This window comes from Plecotus auritus (assembly GCF_963455305.1).
Source record: "Plecotus auritus genome assembly, chromosome: 9".
Classification (NCBI taxonomy): Eukaryota; Metazoa; Chordata; class Mammalia; order Chiroptera; family Vespertilionidae; genus Plecotus; species Plecotus auritus.
The window spans coordinates 69,863,483-69,882,119 of record NC_137783.1 but is presented as its reverse complement, the minus strand read 5'-3'; the positions used below and the strand labels follow the sequence as shown (position 1 = coordinate 69,882,119).

Below are 18,637 nucleotides of genomic sequence, written 5' to 3'. Positions count from 1 at the left end.
GCACATCCGATGTTTCTAACTCTCTATCCCTCTCCCTTCCTCTCTGAAATCAATAAAGAGATATTAAATAAAAAAAATAAAAAAAACTGTGTGCATGACCAGCAGCACATTTCCAGGAAGATCCGCCCTCCACAACTAGACAAGGGGAGGTGGAGGCAACTAGAAAAAGCCTCAGCCCATTTTTTTAAATAATCCAGTAGGGGACAATAAGACCTAGGCAAGGTTGGGGAAAACTGTTAACCCATAGTACTCAGCCAATGAGCAGCCAGGGGAGGTACTCTCCTGGACTAGGGATAAATTGCCTGGGATCCACACTCCCGGTGTGCCTGCTCAACTAGACACCCAATCTTGCAAGACCGCATTAAAAGTCTCATTTTTTGCCATACTCTGTCTCCAAGTCTGTTATTTGAATTCAGAAAGGTGAGCGTTTCTCACAAAAGAATCCCCAAAGTAGCTTGTTGTGCCGGATTATGAGTTATCCATGGCAATGTGAAAATTCTGTGAAACTCCATATCAGTTTATTTCTCCAGTAGACATTAATTCTACCCATTATTAACTTCCAGGCTGCCAGTAAGAAAATTTTCAGTGAAGATGAAATACAAATCCATGTGTTTTCTGTTATCTGCTATTTAAAATTTAGATGTGTATATAAAGCCAATTGTACAACTGATAAATCTTTATTGCTAAAGGTTATTTACATAAAAGTTTAAGGCAGAAGAAAATTATAAATCACAGAAGTTCTGTTTAGGAAGAAGACAATGAATAACTGGGTATTTGGCCAAGACATAGCTACAAGTTTTGCTGGAAACACATTCCCTGAGTTTGTAACTACTTTTTCATTATACTGTGGGATATCATCCAGGCTGTTTGAAGAAACATCCAGTGTTTGTATTTTAAGAGGGTGAATTATGGAGAAAAAAAGAAAATGTGAATAAAAAAATAATATAGACTCTAAATCTAATTTTTGGTTTCAAAACTGGGTATTGAAACTTTACTTTGTGTAATGAGCAAAACAAGACAGGCATGGAATGTATTTGTGAATCAAGGTTTGTATGTAAATTACACCAGTTTTTTTAAGAACTCTTGGGGGAAAACATATCAAAGTTCAATGTTAGGCGAGGGCCAGGTACAGAAAGCTCCAGATGCCCAGCAAGGGGCAAAGCTGGGAAAACAAGAACCTCGCCCCACGGTAACCTCTCCTCCCCTAGCACAGCACTGGTCCTGTGACCAGTGCTACTGAACATATCATGTTGTAAAGATTTGGGGGAGGCCTAAACTTTTAGATGTTTTCTGTCTTTTGAATAAATGCTGCTATAGCTTAAGTTTGGAAATAAACCAGATCTGTCATATCCCTGGTGAGGCGGTTTAGACCCCCTGACCTTTCCTCCCTAGGGATAACATTAAGGCCTCAGTTGCACTTCAGCTCCAGGCCCAGAAAAGCAGCGAAACCAGACAAGTGACACTGTGGCTGCCTCAGGTCCAGCCACATTGACTAATGAACCCCACCCCCCAACCCCCGCCCTGCCCTGGCAACAACAAATCAGTGGAGACCACAACCCTGAAAGAGCTCACCTGGAAAGCTGATGAATATTCTATTAAGGCCCTCCCCTGAGACCTCCCCTCAGATTCCCACCTGCAGGAGAGAGAAATATGCTCAGGATGAAGGACCCCATGTGCCCTCTCCCTCCAAGGAACACATCCCGCCATTCCTTCACAGGCACGTATCCCCCACCTCATGAGACTTGCAACCAGGGGAGCAATGGGCAGTGACAGCTCGTCCCGGGTCACCACCTGAACCTGTCTCCAGGCCCCTTTGCTCTGACTTGCCGGTGAGCCAGAGCAGCCCAGCCTGGGCTCTCCCGTTGCTTCTTCTCTGCCATCCTTGCTTCACTGTCCTGAGTACATTTTCGCTGCCATCATGGGCCCCGTACCCTTTGGCTCAGTGCTATGCAGCCCTTCCCCTTGGATACCCCCAACCTCCAGCCCCTTTCCTTAAAGAAATTCCATTTTTCTTTATTCACCATCTGAGATGGCTGTTTAGCCTGCCTGCCCACCACCACATTTAACCTTACATTCAGTATCTTTAAACACAGACCATCTATTTGAAAATTCCAGTTTATTAAAAGAAATAACATCTTTAGCCCCATCAGTGAAAACTGAACATATCATGTTGTAAAGATTTGGGGGAGGCCTAAACTTTTAGATGTTTTCTGTCTTTTGAATAAATGCTGCTATAGCTTAAGTTTGGAAATAAACCAGAAAACTAGACACTTTTTAAAAAGCTCTCTCCTTTTCGTAGCTCACTTACAACGTTTCTTTTATCTGCTCGTATAAGAGAAAAAAAGTAAAGTTGATTTCAATCTGTCAGTTTTGGAATTTCTTTGCCCCACACCAAATTCTCCCCCAAAACAAGTGAATTTTTAAAAAAAGAAAGAAAGAAGTAGGTAATCTCTTCCAGTTCTCAGAGCTTTGTGTACCACTGAACAAAATTAGCATCATTTAGGGTTGATTTTTTTCATCAGCCCTAAATTTTTTAAGTCATAAAATACTACTTCAGAATTCTTCTATTTAACTGCATGATGATCCCCGGCTACAAATGAAGGAGCATAGACTTTGCTCTGTTGATACAGATCACAGAGGTGGGGAAGGGGGCAGGAGACGCGTCAATTCACTGCTCATGAAAGACCTGCGCTGCTGAATGTTTTTCACAAAACAGAAAAAAGGTGGCGAGCAGTTCACCCAGAGGGTGGTATTTGTCAACCTGTTAGCACTAAGGAAACCTTTCCTTAGCGACTCTGTGATTTAGACTTGCTCTCTGGTAAACTTTTGATCAATTGACAAAAATAAGGGGAAAAAAACCCATCTAGGGACATTGAAAGAAAGGTCATACAATAAGACGTGTCCCAGATTAAAGGGGAGCCATGAAAACCACACTGCTCTGCCACCGTTTAAACATGGGATTCTCTGTTATAGAAGCCGGGGGAGGATTCGCTACCTTTCACTGAGAGTGAGAAGAAGAAGGTGAAGATATCAGCTCCAGCAGCAGGAGTGCTGCTCTCAGGAAACGGATGTTAGAGGAAATGCCACGGTAGACGAGTCGGCTGTTTTGCCATTTGCTGCCAGAAGTGCACAGACAGTCATCATTCACAAGGACTGCTTCCGGGCAAGGACATCGCTCCATGGTGCACAGACGCTACCTGAAATGACTGGGCTCTAACTAACCCGGAGCAGCATTGAACTCCAACAGAGTAAGTCCTCAGTGGGGGATGCTTAGGCGGGGTCCGCCAGGAAGGCCGGGGCTCAGAGTGGTTGCCTGGGGGGTCAGGTGCAGAGCTGGGCGGAAACAGGTCACCACGACAAGAGCCAGCGAAAGCTTCCATCCACTTCAGCTCCTCCCGGGGTCTTGCTCTTGGGCTCCTCCGCCTCCTGAAACACAAATGTGTCCTGGGCGATGCCCTGGGAAGGGGGCGCGGGGAACCCCGCTCATGGCCTGCAGGAAGCCCTCGGCTCTGCGAGCCTCCACTTAACAGACTGTCACGTGTGAAAATGAACACCCTGTTCATCTTAAAATGCTTTTAACCGAGCTTTGCTTATAATTAAATTAACAGGTTATTTTTTTGTTGTTGTTATCAATTCACTGTTATTTTTAACAAATTCTCATGAGTAGGCCACATGTTGGAAACAACACTGTGATTTCGCCGACATAAATAAGTATTACATATCTGCAGCCACAGCCATCTTTAAATCCAAGAGTCGCTGCTGGTAAACAGCGGGGAGCGGTCAGGCCGTTCACACGCGGCGCGGAGCAGTTCCCACGCGTCCAGAAGCAGTTCCCACCCGCCCCGGAGCAGTTCCCACGGCCCTGCCCGCCCACGGTGCACTGCTCATGCGGGACAGGGGAACGCACGCATTCACTAGGCCCACTCAGAACACACTTAAAGTTACAGTACTACCAATAGAAACCTGCGAAGTTAAACTTTTTCTACATAATTCCAATTACACAATTGTGTCTACATAAGTGAAAACAGGAAAACTATCTAATTTGTCCATTTCTTAGCATATGCATTCAGGAAACCTGCATTCTTATAGAAGGGACTTTGGGCTTTAGCGGACACCCCCTCGCCCGAATTAGTCTGATACATCGAGGGTTTGCTGTACATACATATTGATAGACCTGTTCCCCATTGTGAATGAAAATATTCTTAAATGTATTTATTCTCCCCTAATTTAACTTTTAAAAGACGTTTCCTTATTCTCAGAGTCAGTGTCCTTAATTCATGGCCTCTGCCTCCTGTGGACACTAGGTGATCTATACTTACTCACACATTTCTCCTCTCCCTCCCTCCCTCCCTCTCTCCCTTTAATTGTAAGCAAAATCAAACAAACAGAAAAGTAGATAAGATAGGCATTCACCCATCACCTAATCTTAAAGCATTTTGCCTTACTTAAATTTTTTTTTTTTTGGCTGACATTTTTTCCCTGACAAATATTCCGATTTTTAGAATAGGAACATTTTCCTATATAACCACAACACCCTTATTATACCTAATAAAAATCCTATATAATAAAAGAGTAATATGCAATTTAACCATCACTCTGCTACACCCACAAGCCACGCCCACCAGCCAATCAGGAGCGAATATGCAAATAAACCCAACCAAGATGGCTGCAGCCACAGAGAGCAGGAGGGAGGCTTGGGTTTCCCTGGCAATGGAGGAAGCCAAGCTTTCCGCCTGCCCTTGCCGGCCTAGGCCTCCACTCAAGGCTACAAAGTTTCAATGATAGAAGATACATAAACCCAAACAGAAATGGTGGCAGCCACGGAGCTGGAATGAGCAGGAGGCTAGGGTTGCCCCTGGTGATGGAGGAAGCCAAGCTTTCTGCACACCCTAGCCGTCCCAGGCCTCCGCTTAAGGCTACAAAGTTTCAATTATAGAAGATACATAAATCCCAACAGAAATGGCTGCCGCCACAGAGCAAGCAAAAGGCTTGGCTCCGCTCCAGGCTACAAAGTTTCAATTGTAGAAGATAAATAAACCCCAGATACCAGGGCCTCCGCTTCGGTCGCCAGGGGGCGTGGCCGGCCTGCAAACCACCACAGGCATCTCGCCCAGGCCGCCCCACGCCCCAAGGGAACCCCCACCCTGATCCGGGACACCCTTCAGGGCAAACCAGCTGGCCCCCACCCATGCACCAGGCCTCTATCCTATCTAATAAAAGAGTAATATGCAGATTGACCATCACTCCAACATACAAGATGGCTGCCCCCATGTGGTCAAAGATCCTGCCCCCATGTGGACACAAGATAGCCACCACAAGATGGCCATCAAGGGAGGGCAGTTGGGAGGGACCAGGCCTGCAAGGGAGAGCAGTTGGGGGCGATCAAGCCTGGAGGGGAGGGCAGTTAGGGGTGACCAAGCCAGCAGAGGAGGGAAGTTGGGGGCGACCAGGCCTGCAGGGAAAGGCAGTTGGGAGGGACCCAGGCCTGCAGGGGAGAGTAGATGGGGGGGACCGGGCCTGCAGGGGAGGGCAGTTAGGGGCAAACAGGCTGGCAGGGGAGCAGTTAGGCATCAATCAGGCTGGCAGGGGAGTGGTTAGGGGGTGATCAGGCTGGCAGGCAGAAGTGGTTAGGGGCAATCAGGAAGGCAGGCAGGCAAGCAGTTGGGAGCCAGCAGTCCTGGATTGTGAGAGGGATGTCCGACTGCCCATTTAGGCCCGATCCCCATGGGATCGGGCCTAAACGGGCAGTCGGACATCCCTCGAGGAATCCCAGATTGGAGAGGGTGCAGGCTGGGCTGAGGGACACCCCCCTCCCCTGTGCACGAATTTCGTGCACCGGGCCTCTAGTTAATAATAATTTCCTATATCCATATTCAAATTTTTCATATTCAAAACTCCCAATTGTCCCCCAAATCTTTTTACAACTAGTCTGTTCAAACTAGCACCATCCAGTCAGGGTCCACACATTGCACTTGACTGTGTTAGCTCGTTACATTTCTTTGAATATAAAAGAGCCCCATCTTTTTTCCATGACCCACATGTTGGAGAACCTGCTTGATTTTTAAAAAGAAAATAGCCTTTGGCAAAATCTCTCTGATACCAAATTTGTCTTTCTGGGTTTACGATAGAATCGTTTCTCTCCATAGTCTATTTTATAGATCCTGAAGGTACTTTCACTGGAGTCTCAGGCTATAAAAATGTGACTCTTTTTACAAATAATAATAGTGAACCTACTTCAGAGAATAGAAGAAATTCTGATCATATAAAAAAAATAAATCATCCTGTTTTAAACCTGAAAACTAGAAAAACAAAATCACACACTATTAAAACTGGATTCATGATCCCAATAACTACATGAGAGGAATTGAATAGTTGTGTCAAAACGTTGGGCCTATCTTTTTTAAAACAATATTTATTAGGCCCTGGCTGGTAGCTCAGTTGGTTAGAGCTTCATCCCAACCCCAAGGTTTCAGGTTCATCCCCAGTCAGAACACATTCAAGGGTCAACCAATGAGGCATAAATAAGTAGGACACACACTGATGTCTCTCTCTCTTTCTCTCTCTCTCTCTCTCAAACCAATCAATAAAAATATTTTTATTTACGTTGAAAGTTAATTTATTATTCTTAAATAAAGAATTCTCAAATCTTAGAATTCTCTCAGCTTTAACAGCCTAGCTTCCTAAGACTTTGCACAAATCACACTCAAAGGAGAAGCCATTCATAACAGACTTTTACCTCCCTGACCCAGCTCCTCTCATTTCATATAGGAAACACTTAACAATCATATCATCTTGGAGATCCACATTCAAGATGAGCAGGACAAGAGAGCTGAGGAAAGAAAGGAACCCATCTGTGACCTCACCGCTGAGGCTGAGGAACGTTAGTCTGTGTCTTCCAGGTAAACAGTGACCTTCTTCTCTTGGTTGAGTCTTTCTTCTTCTTTTCTGTAAGAAAGAAGCAGAAACCAATGTCAAACCAACAAGACCAGAGCAAGGGAGGCGAATTCTACATAGCTTCAGGCAAGGCACTTTTCCCCATATTTTGGGGATAATTAAATGCACCTGGATATAGAGCCCAGCTTCCAGAGAGCCAGGGCACCAGGGCCATCTAACCTCTCACACTCAGTGCCTTCCCATGACCCTGGGTATCTGAACTCAGACACTTTCCAGAATATGTGTAGAAGGGAATCGTATAATTAGGGAACTCCAGGGATTTAAAGCAGACACCTTAGTTTACTATTAGTATCTTACCTCTAATTCTACTCCTTATTCAAAATAGAAAAAGTCTGAGGGGAGGGAAGGAGGTGAAGGAATTAAGTACAAATTGGTAGTTACAAAATAATCAAGGGGGTCTGAAGTAAAGCATAGAGAATACAGTCAATAACTACATATGGGGCCAGGTGGGCCCTGCATATCGAGGGGAACACTGTGTAAAGTATATGATTGCCTAGCCACTACATTGTACACCTGAAACCAATACAAAATAACATTGAAAGTAAATTGTAACTGAAAATTTAAAAAAGACAGAAAAAGTTTTGTGCTGACCTAGAAGTCATCTCTATTCATTATATTCAGTTTAAACCAGAGCTCAGAGGTGAGTTCATTACGCTCCTTAAAATCAATTCTATTTATTTCAGTAGATATTTCTTGAGGAAAAGAAGCAAATGGTGCTGTACCAAAAAACTGCAACCTGCACAAAGGAATGAATTTGGACTCCAAATTCACGCCATCTACAAAAATTAACTCAAAATTAATCAAAGACCTAAATGTAAGAACTAAAACTGTAAAACTCTTAGAAGAAAACATAAGCACAAATCTTCGTCATGTTGGGTTAAGCAATGGTATCTTAGATACAACACCAACAACATAAGCAACAAAAGAAAAAAATAGATAAATTGGACTTCATCAAAATTTTAAACTTTTGTGCTTCAAAAGACACTATAAAGAAAGTGAAAAGACAACCCACAGAATGAGAGAAAATCATTGCAAATCATACATCTAATAAAGCACTTTTAGATATTCCAAAATATATAAGGAGCTCTTACAGCACAACAATAAAAAGACAACCCAATTTTTAAATAGGCAAAACATTTGAATAGATGTATCTCCAAAAAGATATACAAATGGCCAATAAATACATGGAAAGATGTTCAGCATCACTAGTCCTTAGGAAAATACAAATCAAAACCTCAATGAGCCCTGACCAGGTAGCTCAGTTAGTTAGAGCATCTTCCCTATACACCAAGGTTGGCAGTTCAATCCCCAGTCAGGACACATACAAGAAGCAACCAATGAATACATAAATAAGTGGAACAACAAATCTCTCTCTCTTCTTTTCCTTCTTCTCTCTCTCACTCAAATCAATAAGTAAAAAATTTTAAAAACCACCTCAATTGAGAAGCCACGTGACATCCTCTATAATCAAAAGGACAGAAAATAGTAAGTGTTGTCAATGATGCGAACAAACTGGGATCCTCACACATTGCTGGTGGGGTTGGAACATGGTGCAGCTGTTTTGGAAAATGGCCTGGGAATACCTGGAAAAGGTAAACATAGAGTTACCAAGTATGTGAGCAGCTTCACTCCTAGGTGTAGGCCCAGAAGAATGGAAACATATGTCTAGGCAGGAGTGGCCGGGAAAGGTCACTGGGGAAAACGGGAGACATATGTAGTACTTTCAACAATAAAGAATTTAAATTTTTTTAAAAAGAAAACATATGTCTACACACAAATTTATAGACATATGCTCATAGCAGCATTAGTCATAGTAGCCAAAAAGTAGAGAAAACCTAAATGTCCATCAATTAAATGGATAAACAAAATGTGATATATACATACAGTGGAATGAAGTGCTACTACATGCTATAACATGGATGAACTTTGAAAACACTATAATAAGTCAAAGAATCCCGACACAAAGGCCACATATTGTATTATTCTATTTATAGGAAATTTCCAGAACAGGCCAATCCACAGAGACAGAGAGCAGAGTAGGCAGGGGCCGGTGAGAGGGGGACATAGGGAGTGGCAGCAAGAGGGTATGGAGTTTCTTTGGGGAGTGATGAATATATTCTGGCATTAGTGGTGACTATGGAATATTAAAAGGGTGAATTTTATAGTATGCAAATTTTATCTCAATAAAAAAATATTTATTGAGCACCTAATAGCAGCATGGCTGACTTCCCTAGGTACTGATTCATAGTGACCCTGCTGACTGCCCAGTGGTTCTTAGAAATGTATGCTTTACATTAAAGGTAAGGAGTATTCTTTTTTTTTCTTTTTCTTTTTTTTTTTTCTGTTTTGATTAATCCTCACCCAAGGATATTTTTTTCATTGATTTTTTTAGAGAGAGTGAAAGGGAGGGAAGGAGGGGAAGAGAGAGAGAAAAAAACAACAACATGGATCTGAGAGAGACACACCAATTAGTTGCCTCCCGCAAGTGCCCCAACCAGGGCCAGGGATTGAACCTGAAACCCAGGTACATGCTCTTGACTGGGAATTGAACCCTGGACCCTTAGGTGCACAGGGTATACTGTAACCACTAAGCACACTGGCCATGGCAGGAGTGTTCTAAAAAAGCTTTATCTAACAGATTTTAGTTTCTGATACACTTATTATATTAGTTTCAGGTGCACACCCCAGTGATTAGACATTACATAACTTACTAAGTGATCTCCCCAATAAACCTCATACCCATCTGATGAAACAGATTTCAGTATCAAATCCTCCATCATAAAGAAAGGCATCCTGAAGTCTGTAAAACTAAGAGTCCTTTTGTAAAGTCACTAGTCCACACCACTATGTGCTCATCCTGTGAATCTGAACCCTTTCCTCCAAGATTTACTCCAAGGGCAGAGCACCTGCTCCACAGTGACCAGCCTCCCTGTAAGTGCCAGGTGCCACCCTAAACTAGAGCGAGGAAAGGGCCCCGGCTGCCCAGCCTTACGGTGTGATCTCCACCACTTTGTGGGCTCTCTCGGCCCACCGCCGTTTGCGGAAATGCTGGAACAGGACCACCCCGATCACTATGATGACCATCAGGGCGCAGGCGGAGCCGATGGCCAGGGCCAGGAAGTAGATCTCGGAGAAGCGCACTGGGGAGAGAAAAACGGTCCAGTTAGGGTTCTCTAACAGAGGAGGATTGTGATGTCGGCTATAGATACAATAGGGATGCACTTTTTTAAATATTTTTTTGTTTTCAGAGAGGAAGGGAGAGGGAGTGAGAGATAGAAACATCAATGGTGAGAGAGACTCATTGACTGGCTGCCTCCTGCATGACCCCTACTGGGGATCAAGCCCACAACCTGGGCATGTGCCCTTGACCAGAATCAAACCATGACCTCCTGGTTCAGAGGTCAACGCTCACCCACTGAGCCACGCTGGCATGCGGGAGGTGCTTTTATCATTAGATGGACTCGTTCACCCACCATGTTACCTTATAAAGTCTAGTAGCACAGGAAAGCCAGACATGCCCCTTTGGTGGTTCTCAGACGTGTCGGGAGGAGCAGCAACAGAACTTTGAAACACAAAGGACCAGGCCCCGCCCCAGACCTACTGAATTGCCCGGAGTTTGTTCTAGCTAGCAGATCCTGCAGGTGACTGATGCATGCTAGCCTTGAGAGCGCCGCTGGTCTGGTTGAGTAAGATTATTACTGATGTAGTCACATCGAGGGCCCAAACCTTTTCCTTCAGTCCCTCTGCCATTCAGTCAGTCATTTATTCAGATGTATGAAGGGCCTACCATGTTCCAGGCACTGATGGAAACACCAAGCCAAAAACAGACATCACCTTCAAGGAACTCACACCCCTGGGAAGACAGGTGAGTAAATCAGTGACTACAGTCGTGCGTTGTTAACAACAGGGATGCTTTCTGAGAACTGCCTCGGTAGGCAATGCTGTCACTGTGCAGACATCCCAGAGAGCCTTACACACTGGGTGGCAGAGCCTGCTGCACACCTCGGCTGTCTGGTGCAGCCCACTGCTCCCAGGCTATGGCCCTGGGCGGCACATTACTGTCTGAATTCAATAGGCAGTTGTAACACAGTGGTATTTGTGCATATAAACATATCTACACATAGAAAAGGTACAATAAAAATCTTATACTAATAAAAGGATAATATGCTAATTAGACCAGGAGATCTTCCTGACGTACTTCCAGACAAAGCCATGGTGGCGGGGCTGAGGCAGAGGCGGTTAGGGGAGAGCAGGCCGGCAGGGGGTGGATGTTGGGGGTGAGCAGGCCAGCAGGCAGAGTGGTTAGGGGCAATCAGGCAGGCAGGCAGGTGAGTGGTTAGGAGCCAGCAGTCCCAGACTGTGAAAGGGATGTCCAACTGCCTGTTTAGGCCCTATCTCTGTGGGATCGGGCCTAAACCAGCAGTCAGGCATCCCCTAAGGGGTCCCAGATTGGAGAGGGTGCAGGCCGGGCTGAGGGACACCCCACCCCCATGCACGAATTTCATGCACCAGGCCAATAGTATGGTATAAAAGCCCAGCCAGCGTGGCTCCGTGGTTGAACATCAACCTATGAACCAGGACATCACGGCTCAATTTTGTCTGGGTTGCAGGCTCTGATCCCCAGTAGGAGATCGAGCATGTAGAAGGCAGCTGATCAATGATTCGCTCTCATCATTGATGTCTCTATCTTTCTCTCCCTCTCCCTTCCTCTCTGAAATCAATAAAAATATTTTTTAAAAAATAAAAAATGTTTTAAAAGAACAGTTTATTGATTTTTAGAGAGAGAGGAGGGAGAGGGAAAACATCAATTCGAGAGTGCAGCATCAAGCGGCTGCCTCCTGCACGCCCACCACCAGGGGTCAAGCCTGCAACCTGGGTATTTGGGAATCATACCGGTGACCTTTTGATGCATGGGACCAGCCACACCTGCCAGGCCCATGTTTTCCACCTTTTTAAGGAGCTTTTTGGGATCTGCAAAAGCTCCTGCTACAGCTTCCCTGTGGATTTTCCCAAGGGTCTCATTCTTGCCCTGCAGTTTCCATCCTTTGCCTCCTCTGCAGCCGTGCCTGCCGTGCCAATCCAGCCACTCCCCGTCCGTCCATCCCTCAGGAGCCACGGCCAGGAGCTCCTCGGGTCGGCCTCACACTGAGGCTAAAGTGGTTCCCCATCGCACCACATCCTTGCTCTTTGCAACCTCTGTGCTGTGATGTGAAATGGCTACAGCATCACTGGGGGATGGGAATTTTTCGGCTCTGTTGTCATTGTGTGACCACCACTGCACATGTGGTCCATTGTGACCGAAGCATCATCATGTGGCACAGGACTGACAGTAGTGGGTAAACGATGCAAGAGGGAGCCCACAGGTCAGGAGCCCTAAACCAGACTTGCGTTTGTGACATATAGGTCTCTGTCATTCTTTTTAATCCTCACCTGAGGATATTTTTCCATTGATTTTTAGAGAGAGGGAAAGACAGAAAGAAAAATCAGTGTGAGGGAAACACATCGATCCCAGGCCAGGGAGGAGCCTGCAGCCGAGATACATGCCCTTGACCGGAATCAAACCTGGGACCATTTGGTCCGCAGGCCGACGCTGTATCCACTGAGCCAAACTGTCTAGGGCTTGATTTCTGATTTAAAATTCAATAAACCCTCAGAACCAGAAAGGACAGTAGAGATGTCTAGCTCGGGGGTTCCCAGCCTGGAGTCCATAGCATACTGTGTGTGTGCATTTTCTGTGGGACACAGGGCCATGGCTTTCGTTAGATCTCAGAGCAATGACCCTGTATGTTTAAGAGCCATGTGTCTTGCCTAATCTGTACGGTTTTCAGATGAAGAAACTGAGATCCAAAGATAGGGTATTACTTCTTTCAATACTCAGATTGCTTCTCCAGCCCCACAGCTCTCTCCTGACAGGGCCTGGAGGCTGGTTCTGAGGAGGGAAGGAGGAAATCACACCACTTTACAGGGCAGTGGTACTGTGTGTTAGTTCAGAGCTCACAGCAGAGAAAGCTCCATTAAAATACCAGCTCCCCCATTAACTAGCTGTGCGATTGGGGTAATTAACTTCCTTGAGTGTCCGTTTCCGCGATGTATAAAATAGAGATAACAATATCCATTTCTTGAGTTCTTACTAAAATAAAATTGTTCATTTAAATGGTTCCAGGCTGTACCTCCATGTAATAAACACTCGGTATACGGTAACTACTATAATTTTCAGCACAATTCCGAGTTTGGGGATTTTTACATTTGTTATCTCATTTATCCTCACCATAATCCTCGCTATGTTGCTCTCACTTTCCTGGAGGGAAAAGATGTGTCTACAGCTGCAGTGCCGTGGTCTTTGCTGTTACCCCGCACCGCTGGCAGCTGGCTTCATGGGACACAGACGATGTAGCCAGTGCCCTTGTTGGGAGCATCATTCTGGAGCCAAAGATGCTCCACCCATCAGCTACGTGACTTTGGACAAGTGACTTCACCTCTGTGAGCTCAGTGTCCTCGTTAGTAAAATGGGGGTGGGGGGAACTCTAAGAACACAACGAACTGATGTGATATGTGAAGATTAAATAAGATACGCAAAGCCCCTGAGGATTAAAACGACAGAGACGCTCCGTAAAGGAGAGCCCCTGATCGGTGTATGCGGCTACGGGGGCTGTGAGGACCAGGAGACAGCACCGGTGGGCGGCCAGCAGGGGCTGAGCAGGCACTCACTGCACCTCCTGGAAGGAGTGGCTGAAGGAACAGACCATGGTGACCCTTTTACCAGAGAGTTGCTCCCTCTCCCTCCCAGTCTCATGCCATTTCCTAACAGATTCCTTGGATCCCCTTGCTTTCCTTTCTGTTTCTCCCCACAAGCAAAGCCTTTGTCTTTCACCCCAGGATTCTTCACTCTCCCTCCATAGCGTCCAGTTTTAAAGGGCTCATCCTTCTCTCTACACTTTCAGCCATTACAGAAGATGGCTCCTCTCTTTTCTTTGTTTTTAATTATTTTTATTTTCTTTATTTTTATTGATTTCAGAGAGAGGAAGGGAGAGGGAGAGATAGAAATATCAATGATGAGAGAGAATCATTGATCAGCTGCCTCCTACATGCCCCACACTGGGGATTGAGCCAGCAACCCAGGCATGTGCCCTTGACCAGAATCCAACCTGGGATCCTTCAGTCCACAGGCCAACGCTCTATCCACTGAGTCACACCAGCTAGGGCTGCCCTCTCTTTTCTACAAGCTCCCAGGCTTCCCCAATCCCTTCCCCGCAGCACCTACCGGTCTGCACAACGCTGAGCCGGATCTCCCCGATGAGCCCGTCCACGTCGGGCGGGTTCTTCACCTGGCAGGTGTACGTCCCGTTGTCGTCGAACCGCAGCTTCCAGAGCATGATGGAGGCGTCGTACCGCTCTGGGTTCCCGTCCCAGACCACCCGGTCCTTGAACCGTCCGCTCATGGGTTTGAAGGGGTCCATGTGGTAGTAGAAAACCTGGGAAGGAGAAAAGGTCTTCCTCAGGACCAGGGGCTGCGGGGAGCAGAAGAGACCCCCGCCAGCCTCACGGCCCTGCGGCAGCACTCGGCAGGAGCTCCTGGCTTTCCCTGCCAGCGGCCTCTGTCCCAAGAACTGCTTCCCATCCCTACCCTGTGCTTGTTGCTAAAAAACAAATAAATATATAACCAGCCCTAGCCAGTTTTGCTCAATGGGTAGAGCATCGGCCTGCAGACCAAAGGGTCCTGGGTTTGATTCCCCGTCAGGGCACATGCCTGGGTTGCGGGCTCTATCCCCAGTGGGGGTGTGCAGGAGGCAGCCCATCAATGATTCTCTATCATTATTGATGCTTCTATCTCTCCCTCTCCCTCTCTGAAATCAATAAAAAATATATTTAAAAATAAAAGAATACACAGACACAGGAAGGACCAGGAGAAACAGACCAGCTTGTTTTCCTAACGCAGGGTCCCTGAGAAAATAACGCTCATCTACTTACAAACTGCTCAGAGCCCCCATCCTGCGGGCGGAAATTCCAGGTCACGGTCAGAGCGTCTCCCACGGGGGCGAAGCTGGAGAAAGTGCACTTGAGCCGCACGTCTGTGCCGTTCACAGCCTCCAGCACCCGGGACGTGTAAATTTCCACGGCGGCTGCAGGCCGGAGAGCTGCGACAGGAAAAGGAGGAAGAAGGGTTAACAGGGCCCGAGCAGAGAGAGCTGCCTCCACCAAAGTCACTGTGAGCGGGCAGAGCTGAGAGGCCGCCCCAGCCGCTCTCCGCCCGGACTCTGCGGCCGCCTGCCTGCTGGGCCCGTGACCTCCCCTCGCCCTGCGAACAACTAGACACACCGCCTTGAGCCTCCTGGCGCCCTCACTCTCCCCGCGGCATGACACCCACTTCAAGCTGCTAGGAGAAACTACAACCATCGGCAAGTCGGAAGGAAAGCAGAAACCAATAAGTCTGAACAGATCCGAGCATGCATTGGCCGAGGGTTCAAGTGCAGCGGTATGCGCTGTGTGTGACGGTCCTTGAGCAGGGAGTTGTCCAGAGGGGCCCTTGCTATGTCTTCTGCAGAAATCAAGTTCAAGGCCAGTCGGTTTATGCTTGCCTGGACCCCTGACGCTTCATACCCGCGGCCTTCCTCAGCATGGTACCCACGCTTAGGACGCGCTGGGTGGCCTCTCTCCGCAGTGCAGCTGCCCCAGGGCTGCCAGCGGCCCAGACCCGACCCCCCCCCCCCCCAGATCCGCCCCAGCCCCGCCTGCCTGGAGGTGAAGCAGCCGCAGGAAAATGGTTGGTAACCTGAGATTTGAAAACCCTCTCTGTGCCCGAGCCGCTGGCAGCCGAAACACACCTAAACCTGTTTGTCCAAAAGCAGTTCCTCCCAAGTGCCCACCGACTTGGATTTCAGTCAAGTCCACCCCAAAGCGACTGCCACTGCGGCTCAGGCTCCAGAGAAAAACTCTGGCTCCTTCCTAGACAATTCGCTCACTTCACAGGGTGGGCAGTGAGGGGGGTGCTGAGGGAACCCCCCCGCCCCCCCCCCCCACACACACACACACACTCCCCGGCCCTTACCTGTGAGCTGTATGCCCAGGAGGAGCAGCGCAGCGCGCGGGAGGCTCCGGCCATACATGAGGAAGCCCAGCCCTGGCCCCCAGGCCAAACGGGCAGACGGAGGGCTGCAGCCCCCTACCAGGGCCACCCCGGGAGCGGACCCCTGCGTTGTCCGGAGCGAGGCAGCCCCTCACCTGTGGGAACCCGAGCGCCGGCGCCTGTGACTCATCCCTGCTCCACGGGTGCACTTTGCTGGAATGAAAGGTGGGGCCTCCGCTCCCAGCGCCTCCCCCACCCCGCCCTCCTCTCCCCCCCCTCTGCCCTCTCCCCTGAGCGAGTCTGCACAGAGCCCCACAGCGGCAGCCTCGCTCTCCTGCTCAGCACCTCTGGGCGCTGGCCTCCTGGTGCCCTCGGAAGCGGAGGAGGAGGTGGTGCCAGGCTGCTGTGTCCCAGGCTGCCTTGGCGTTGGCCCCTGCACACGCTTTTCACAAGCAGGCTACAGGTTCGCCTGGGAAGTGAGTGTTGAAACTGACTCGCAGGGATTGGCCTTCCCGAAGCACCTCCCTGCTCAGCACCTTGTGGGCAAAGTCCTAAGTGCACTCCGCAGCCTGAGGCAAAGGTGTCACTGAGAGCTCTGAACCCTTGCTGCCCCTAGCTTTCCATAAGACCCACCTGACATAAACTGGCCCAAACCAACCTTCATGTTTACTGACCCTCCCGCTTTGCAGCATTTAAAGACAATCGGGGTGGCAGCCCTGCTCGGCTCCCGCAGCCAGCCGGCAAAGCGCTTTTTCGCCTGTTTATCTATCGCTTCTCCGCGATGCTCCTGCGGTGTTCCCATTCACCTGCGAGGACTGGAAGAGCCCAGAGGAGGTAAATGTTTTGCCCAAAGTTGCACAGCCAAGAGGTAGCAAACCTGGAACTGTTGGGAGTCTTAAACCTAGTGCTCTTTTTACAAAATAACAGTCTGTGTGAGCAACCAACACAGAGGACTCTCCAGGAAACGCCGTCATAAGGCGTCACTGCCTTGGGCCTCACAGTTCACAGGCTGCTTTTAGGGCAGCTGCGGTGGGAGAAACCTCAGGTAGAGATTCCGATGCGCCAAGGCCTCCCTCTCCAGAAAAAGGCCGGTGGAGGTCGTGAGCAGCCCTGGCAGCAGCAGAGAGGGAGATAGAGCAAGGGTTCCCTGCAGTGAAGGCATGGGCTCAGCTTGCCCAGGGGTCTCTCCCCAGCACAGACCAATTGCCCTTGCACGCGCGTTAGTGATTCTGCAAATCCTGCAAGTTAAATCCTGGGACAGAGACATGGCCAGGAGGCGGAGGCAGGGGCAGTGGGACTGGAAACGCTAAAACATGGGGAAGGAAAGAGAAAACTCTACTGAGAGAGGAAGAGTACAAAAGTGAAGAACAAGAGAAGCAAAAGAGGAGAGAAAAGCAGCGGGCGAAGGAGAGGGAAGAAAGGTAAGAAACAACAAAAGTCAGTTGTGAGACTGAGCCACAGGCTGCCTGGATGCAGGGCTGCGGGTTGGGGAGGGTTTCTGAAAACAGTGAGTGTATGGCTCCTTTGTCAGCTTCCAGGCCTGTGATCACCCTAAAATCAGGGTACGGGGGACCTTTGCACAGGGAGCAGACAAAAGAGAGCTTTCCTGGTGGAGAGGTCCCGGGAGTTCAGCTCCAGGACCCAAAAGAAAGGAGTTAAGGGAACGGGGTCCCCTGCAGGCGGTCAGCGCTCAGGAAGGCAGTCCTGAAGGAGAGGGAGAGTGAGGTCGGCAGCCGCCCAGTGTACACGAGGTCGAGGTCAGGTTACCAGCGTAAAGGGAGGCACGAGAAGCAGCAGGAGAGGAACCAGGGCCAGAAGCTGAACAAACGGCCTGTTGTCAGGAGCAAAAGAGCGCCCCCCAGGTAGCCCGCCACCTGGGGACATGGCCAGCCCTGCCAGGAGGGCCAGCAGCTGCCCGGGGCCCAGGCGCAGCAGAGTTCAAGTGCCTGGCCTCGTGCCCAGCAACGCCCAGTTCCTTCCAGTTAGCAGGAGTGGTTTGGGTCACCCAGTTTCCCTCCCTGGGTGGGGAGGGAGGAAGCCAAGGGCAGGACTAAGTAGAGAAAACACGACATAAAAAGGAGGTTTGCCCCTAAGAGTCCCAGGATGCCAGTCAGCAGGACTTGGATCAAAGCTGGAGGCATTGGCTGGGTTCTGCCCACGGGTGGGGAGGCCACTGCTGTGGGGGACCCCTGCTGTGGGGAGACCCCCCTGTATGGAGACCCCCGCTGTGGGAGACTCCTGCTGTGGGGAGACCCCCCTGTGGGGAGACCCCCACTGTGGGGGACCCCTGCTGTGGGGAAACCCCCCCTGTGGGGAGACCCCTGCTGTGGGAGATCCCCTGTAGGAGACTCCTGATGTGGGAGACACCCTATAAGAGACACCCCCCCCCCCCGTGGGAGACCCCGGTGGAGCGAAAAATGTGGTCCACCATGTCTGACAGGGGGCCGGGGGGAGGCGCAAGACCGTCACCTGAGGACTTGGGGGTGAGCAGGAAGCAGAAGACATTCAACTCGGAGTCCTTGGACGGGAGAGCAGTGAGGGTCACTTCAGAGTGAAAAGGACCACACACCCCAGGAAGCTCAGGGCCCCACACCGCCCATGTTGGGAGTCCAGGGACTG

The 18,637-nt window shown here is 48.8% G+C and overlaps 1 protein-coding gene across 1 annotated transcript; it reads right to left on the bottom strand.

The window, feature by feature from the left end:
• Window positions 1–2,104: 2,104 nt before the first annotated feature.
• MPZL2 (myelin protein zero like 2) lies at window positions 2,105–16,440 on the bottom strand. Its single transcript, XM_080687789.1, has 6 exons — window positions 16,001–16,440; window positions 14,923–15,089; window positions 14,216–14,426; window positions 9,947–10,094; window positions 6,864–6,945; window positions 2,105–3,426 (listed from the first exon to the last, which is right to left on the bottom strand). The coding sequence occupies exons 1-5, from the start codon at window positions 16,056–16,058 to the stop codon at window positions 6,882–6,884; spliced, it is 648 nt and encodes a 215-aa protein (XP_080543915.1). The 5' UTR covers window positions 16,059–16,440; the 3' UTR covers window positions 2,105–3,426; window positions 6,864–6,881.
• Window positions 16,441–18,637: the final 2,197 nt, after the last annotated feature.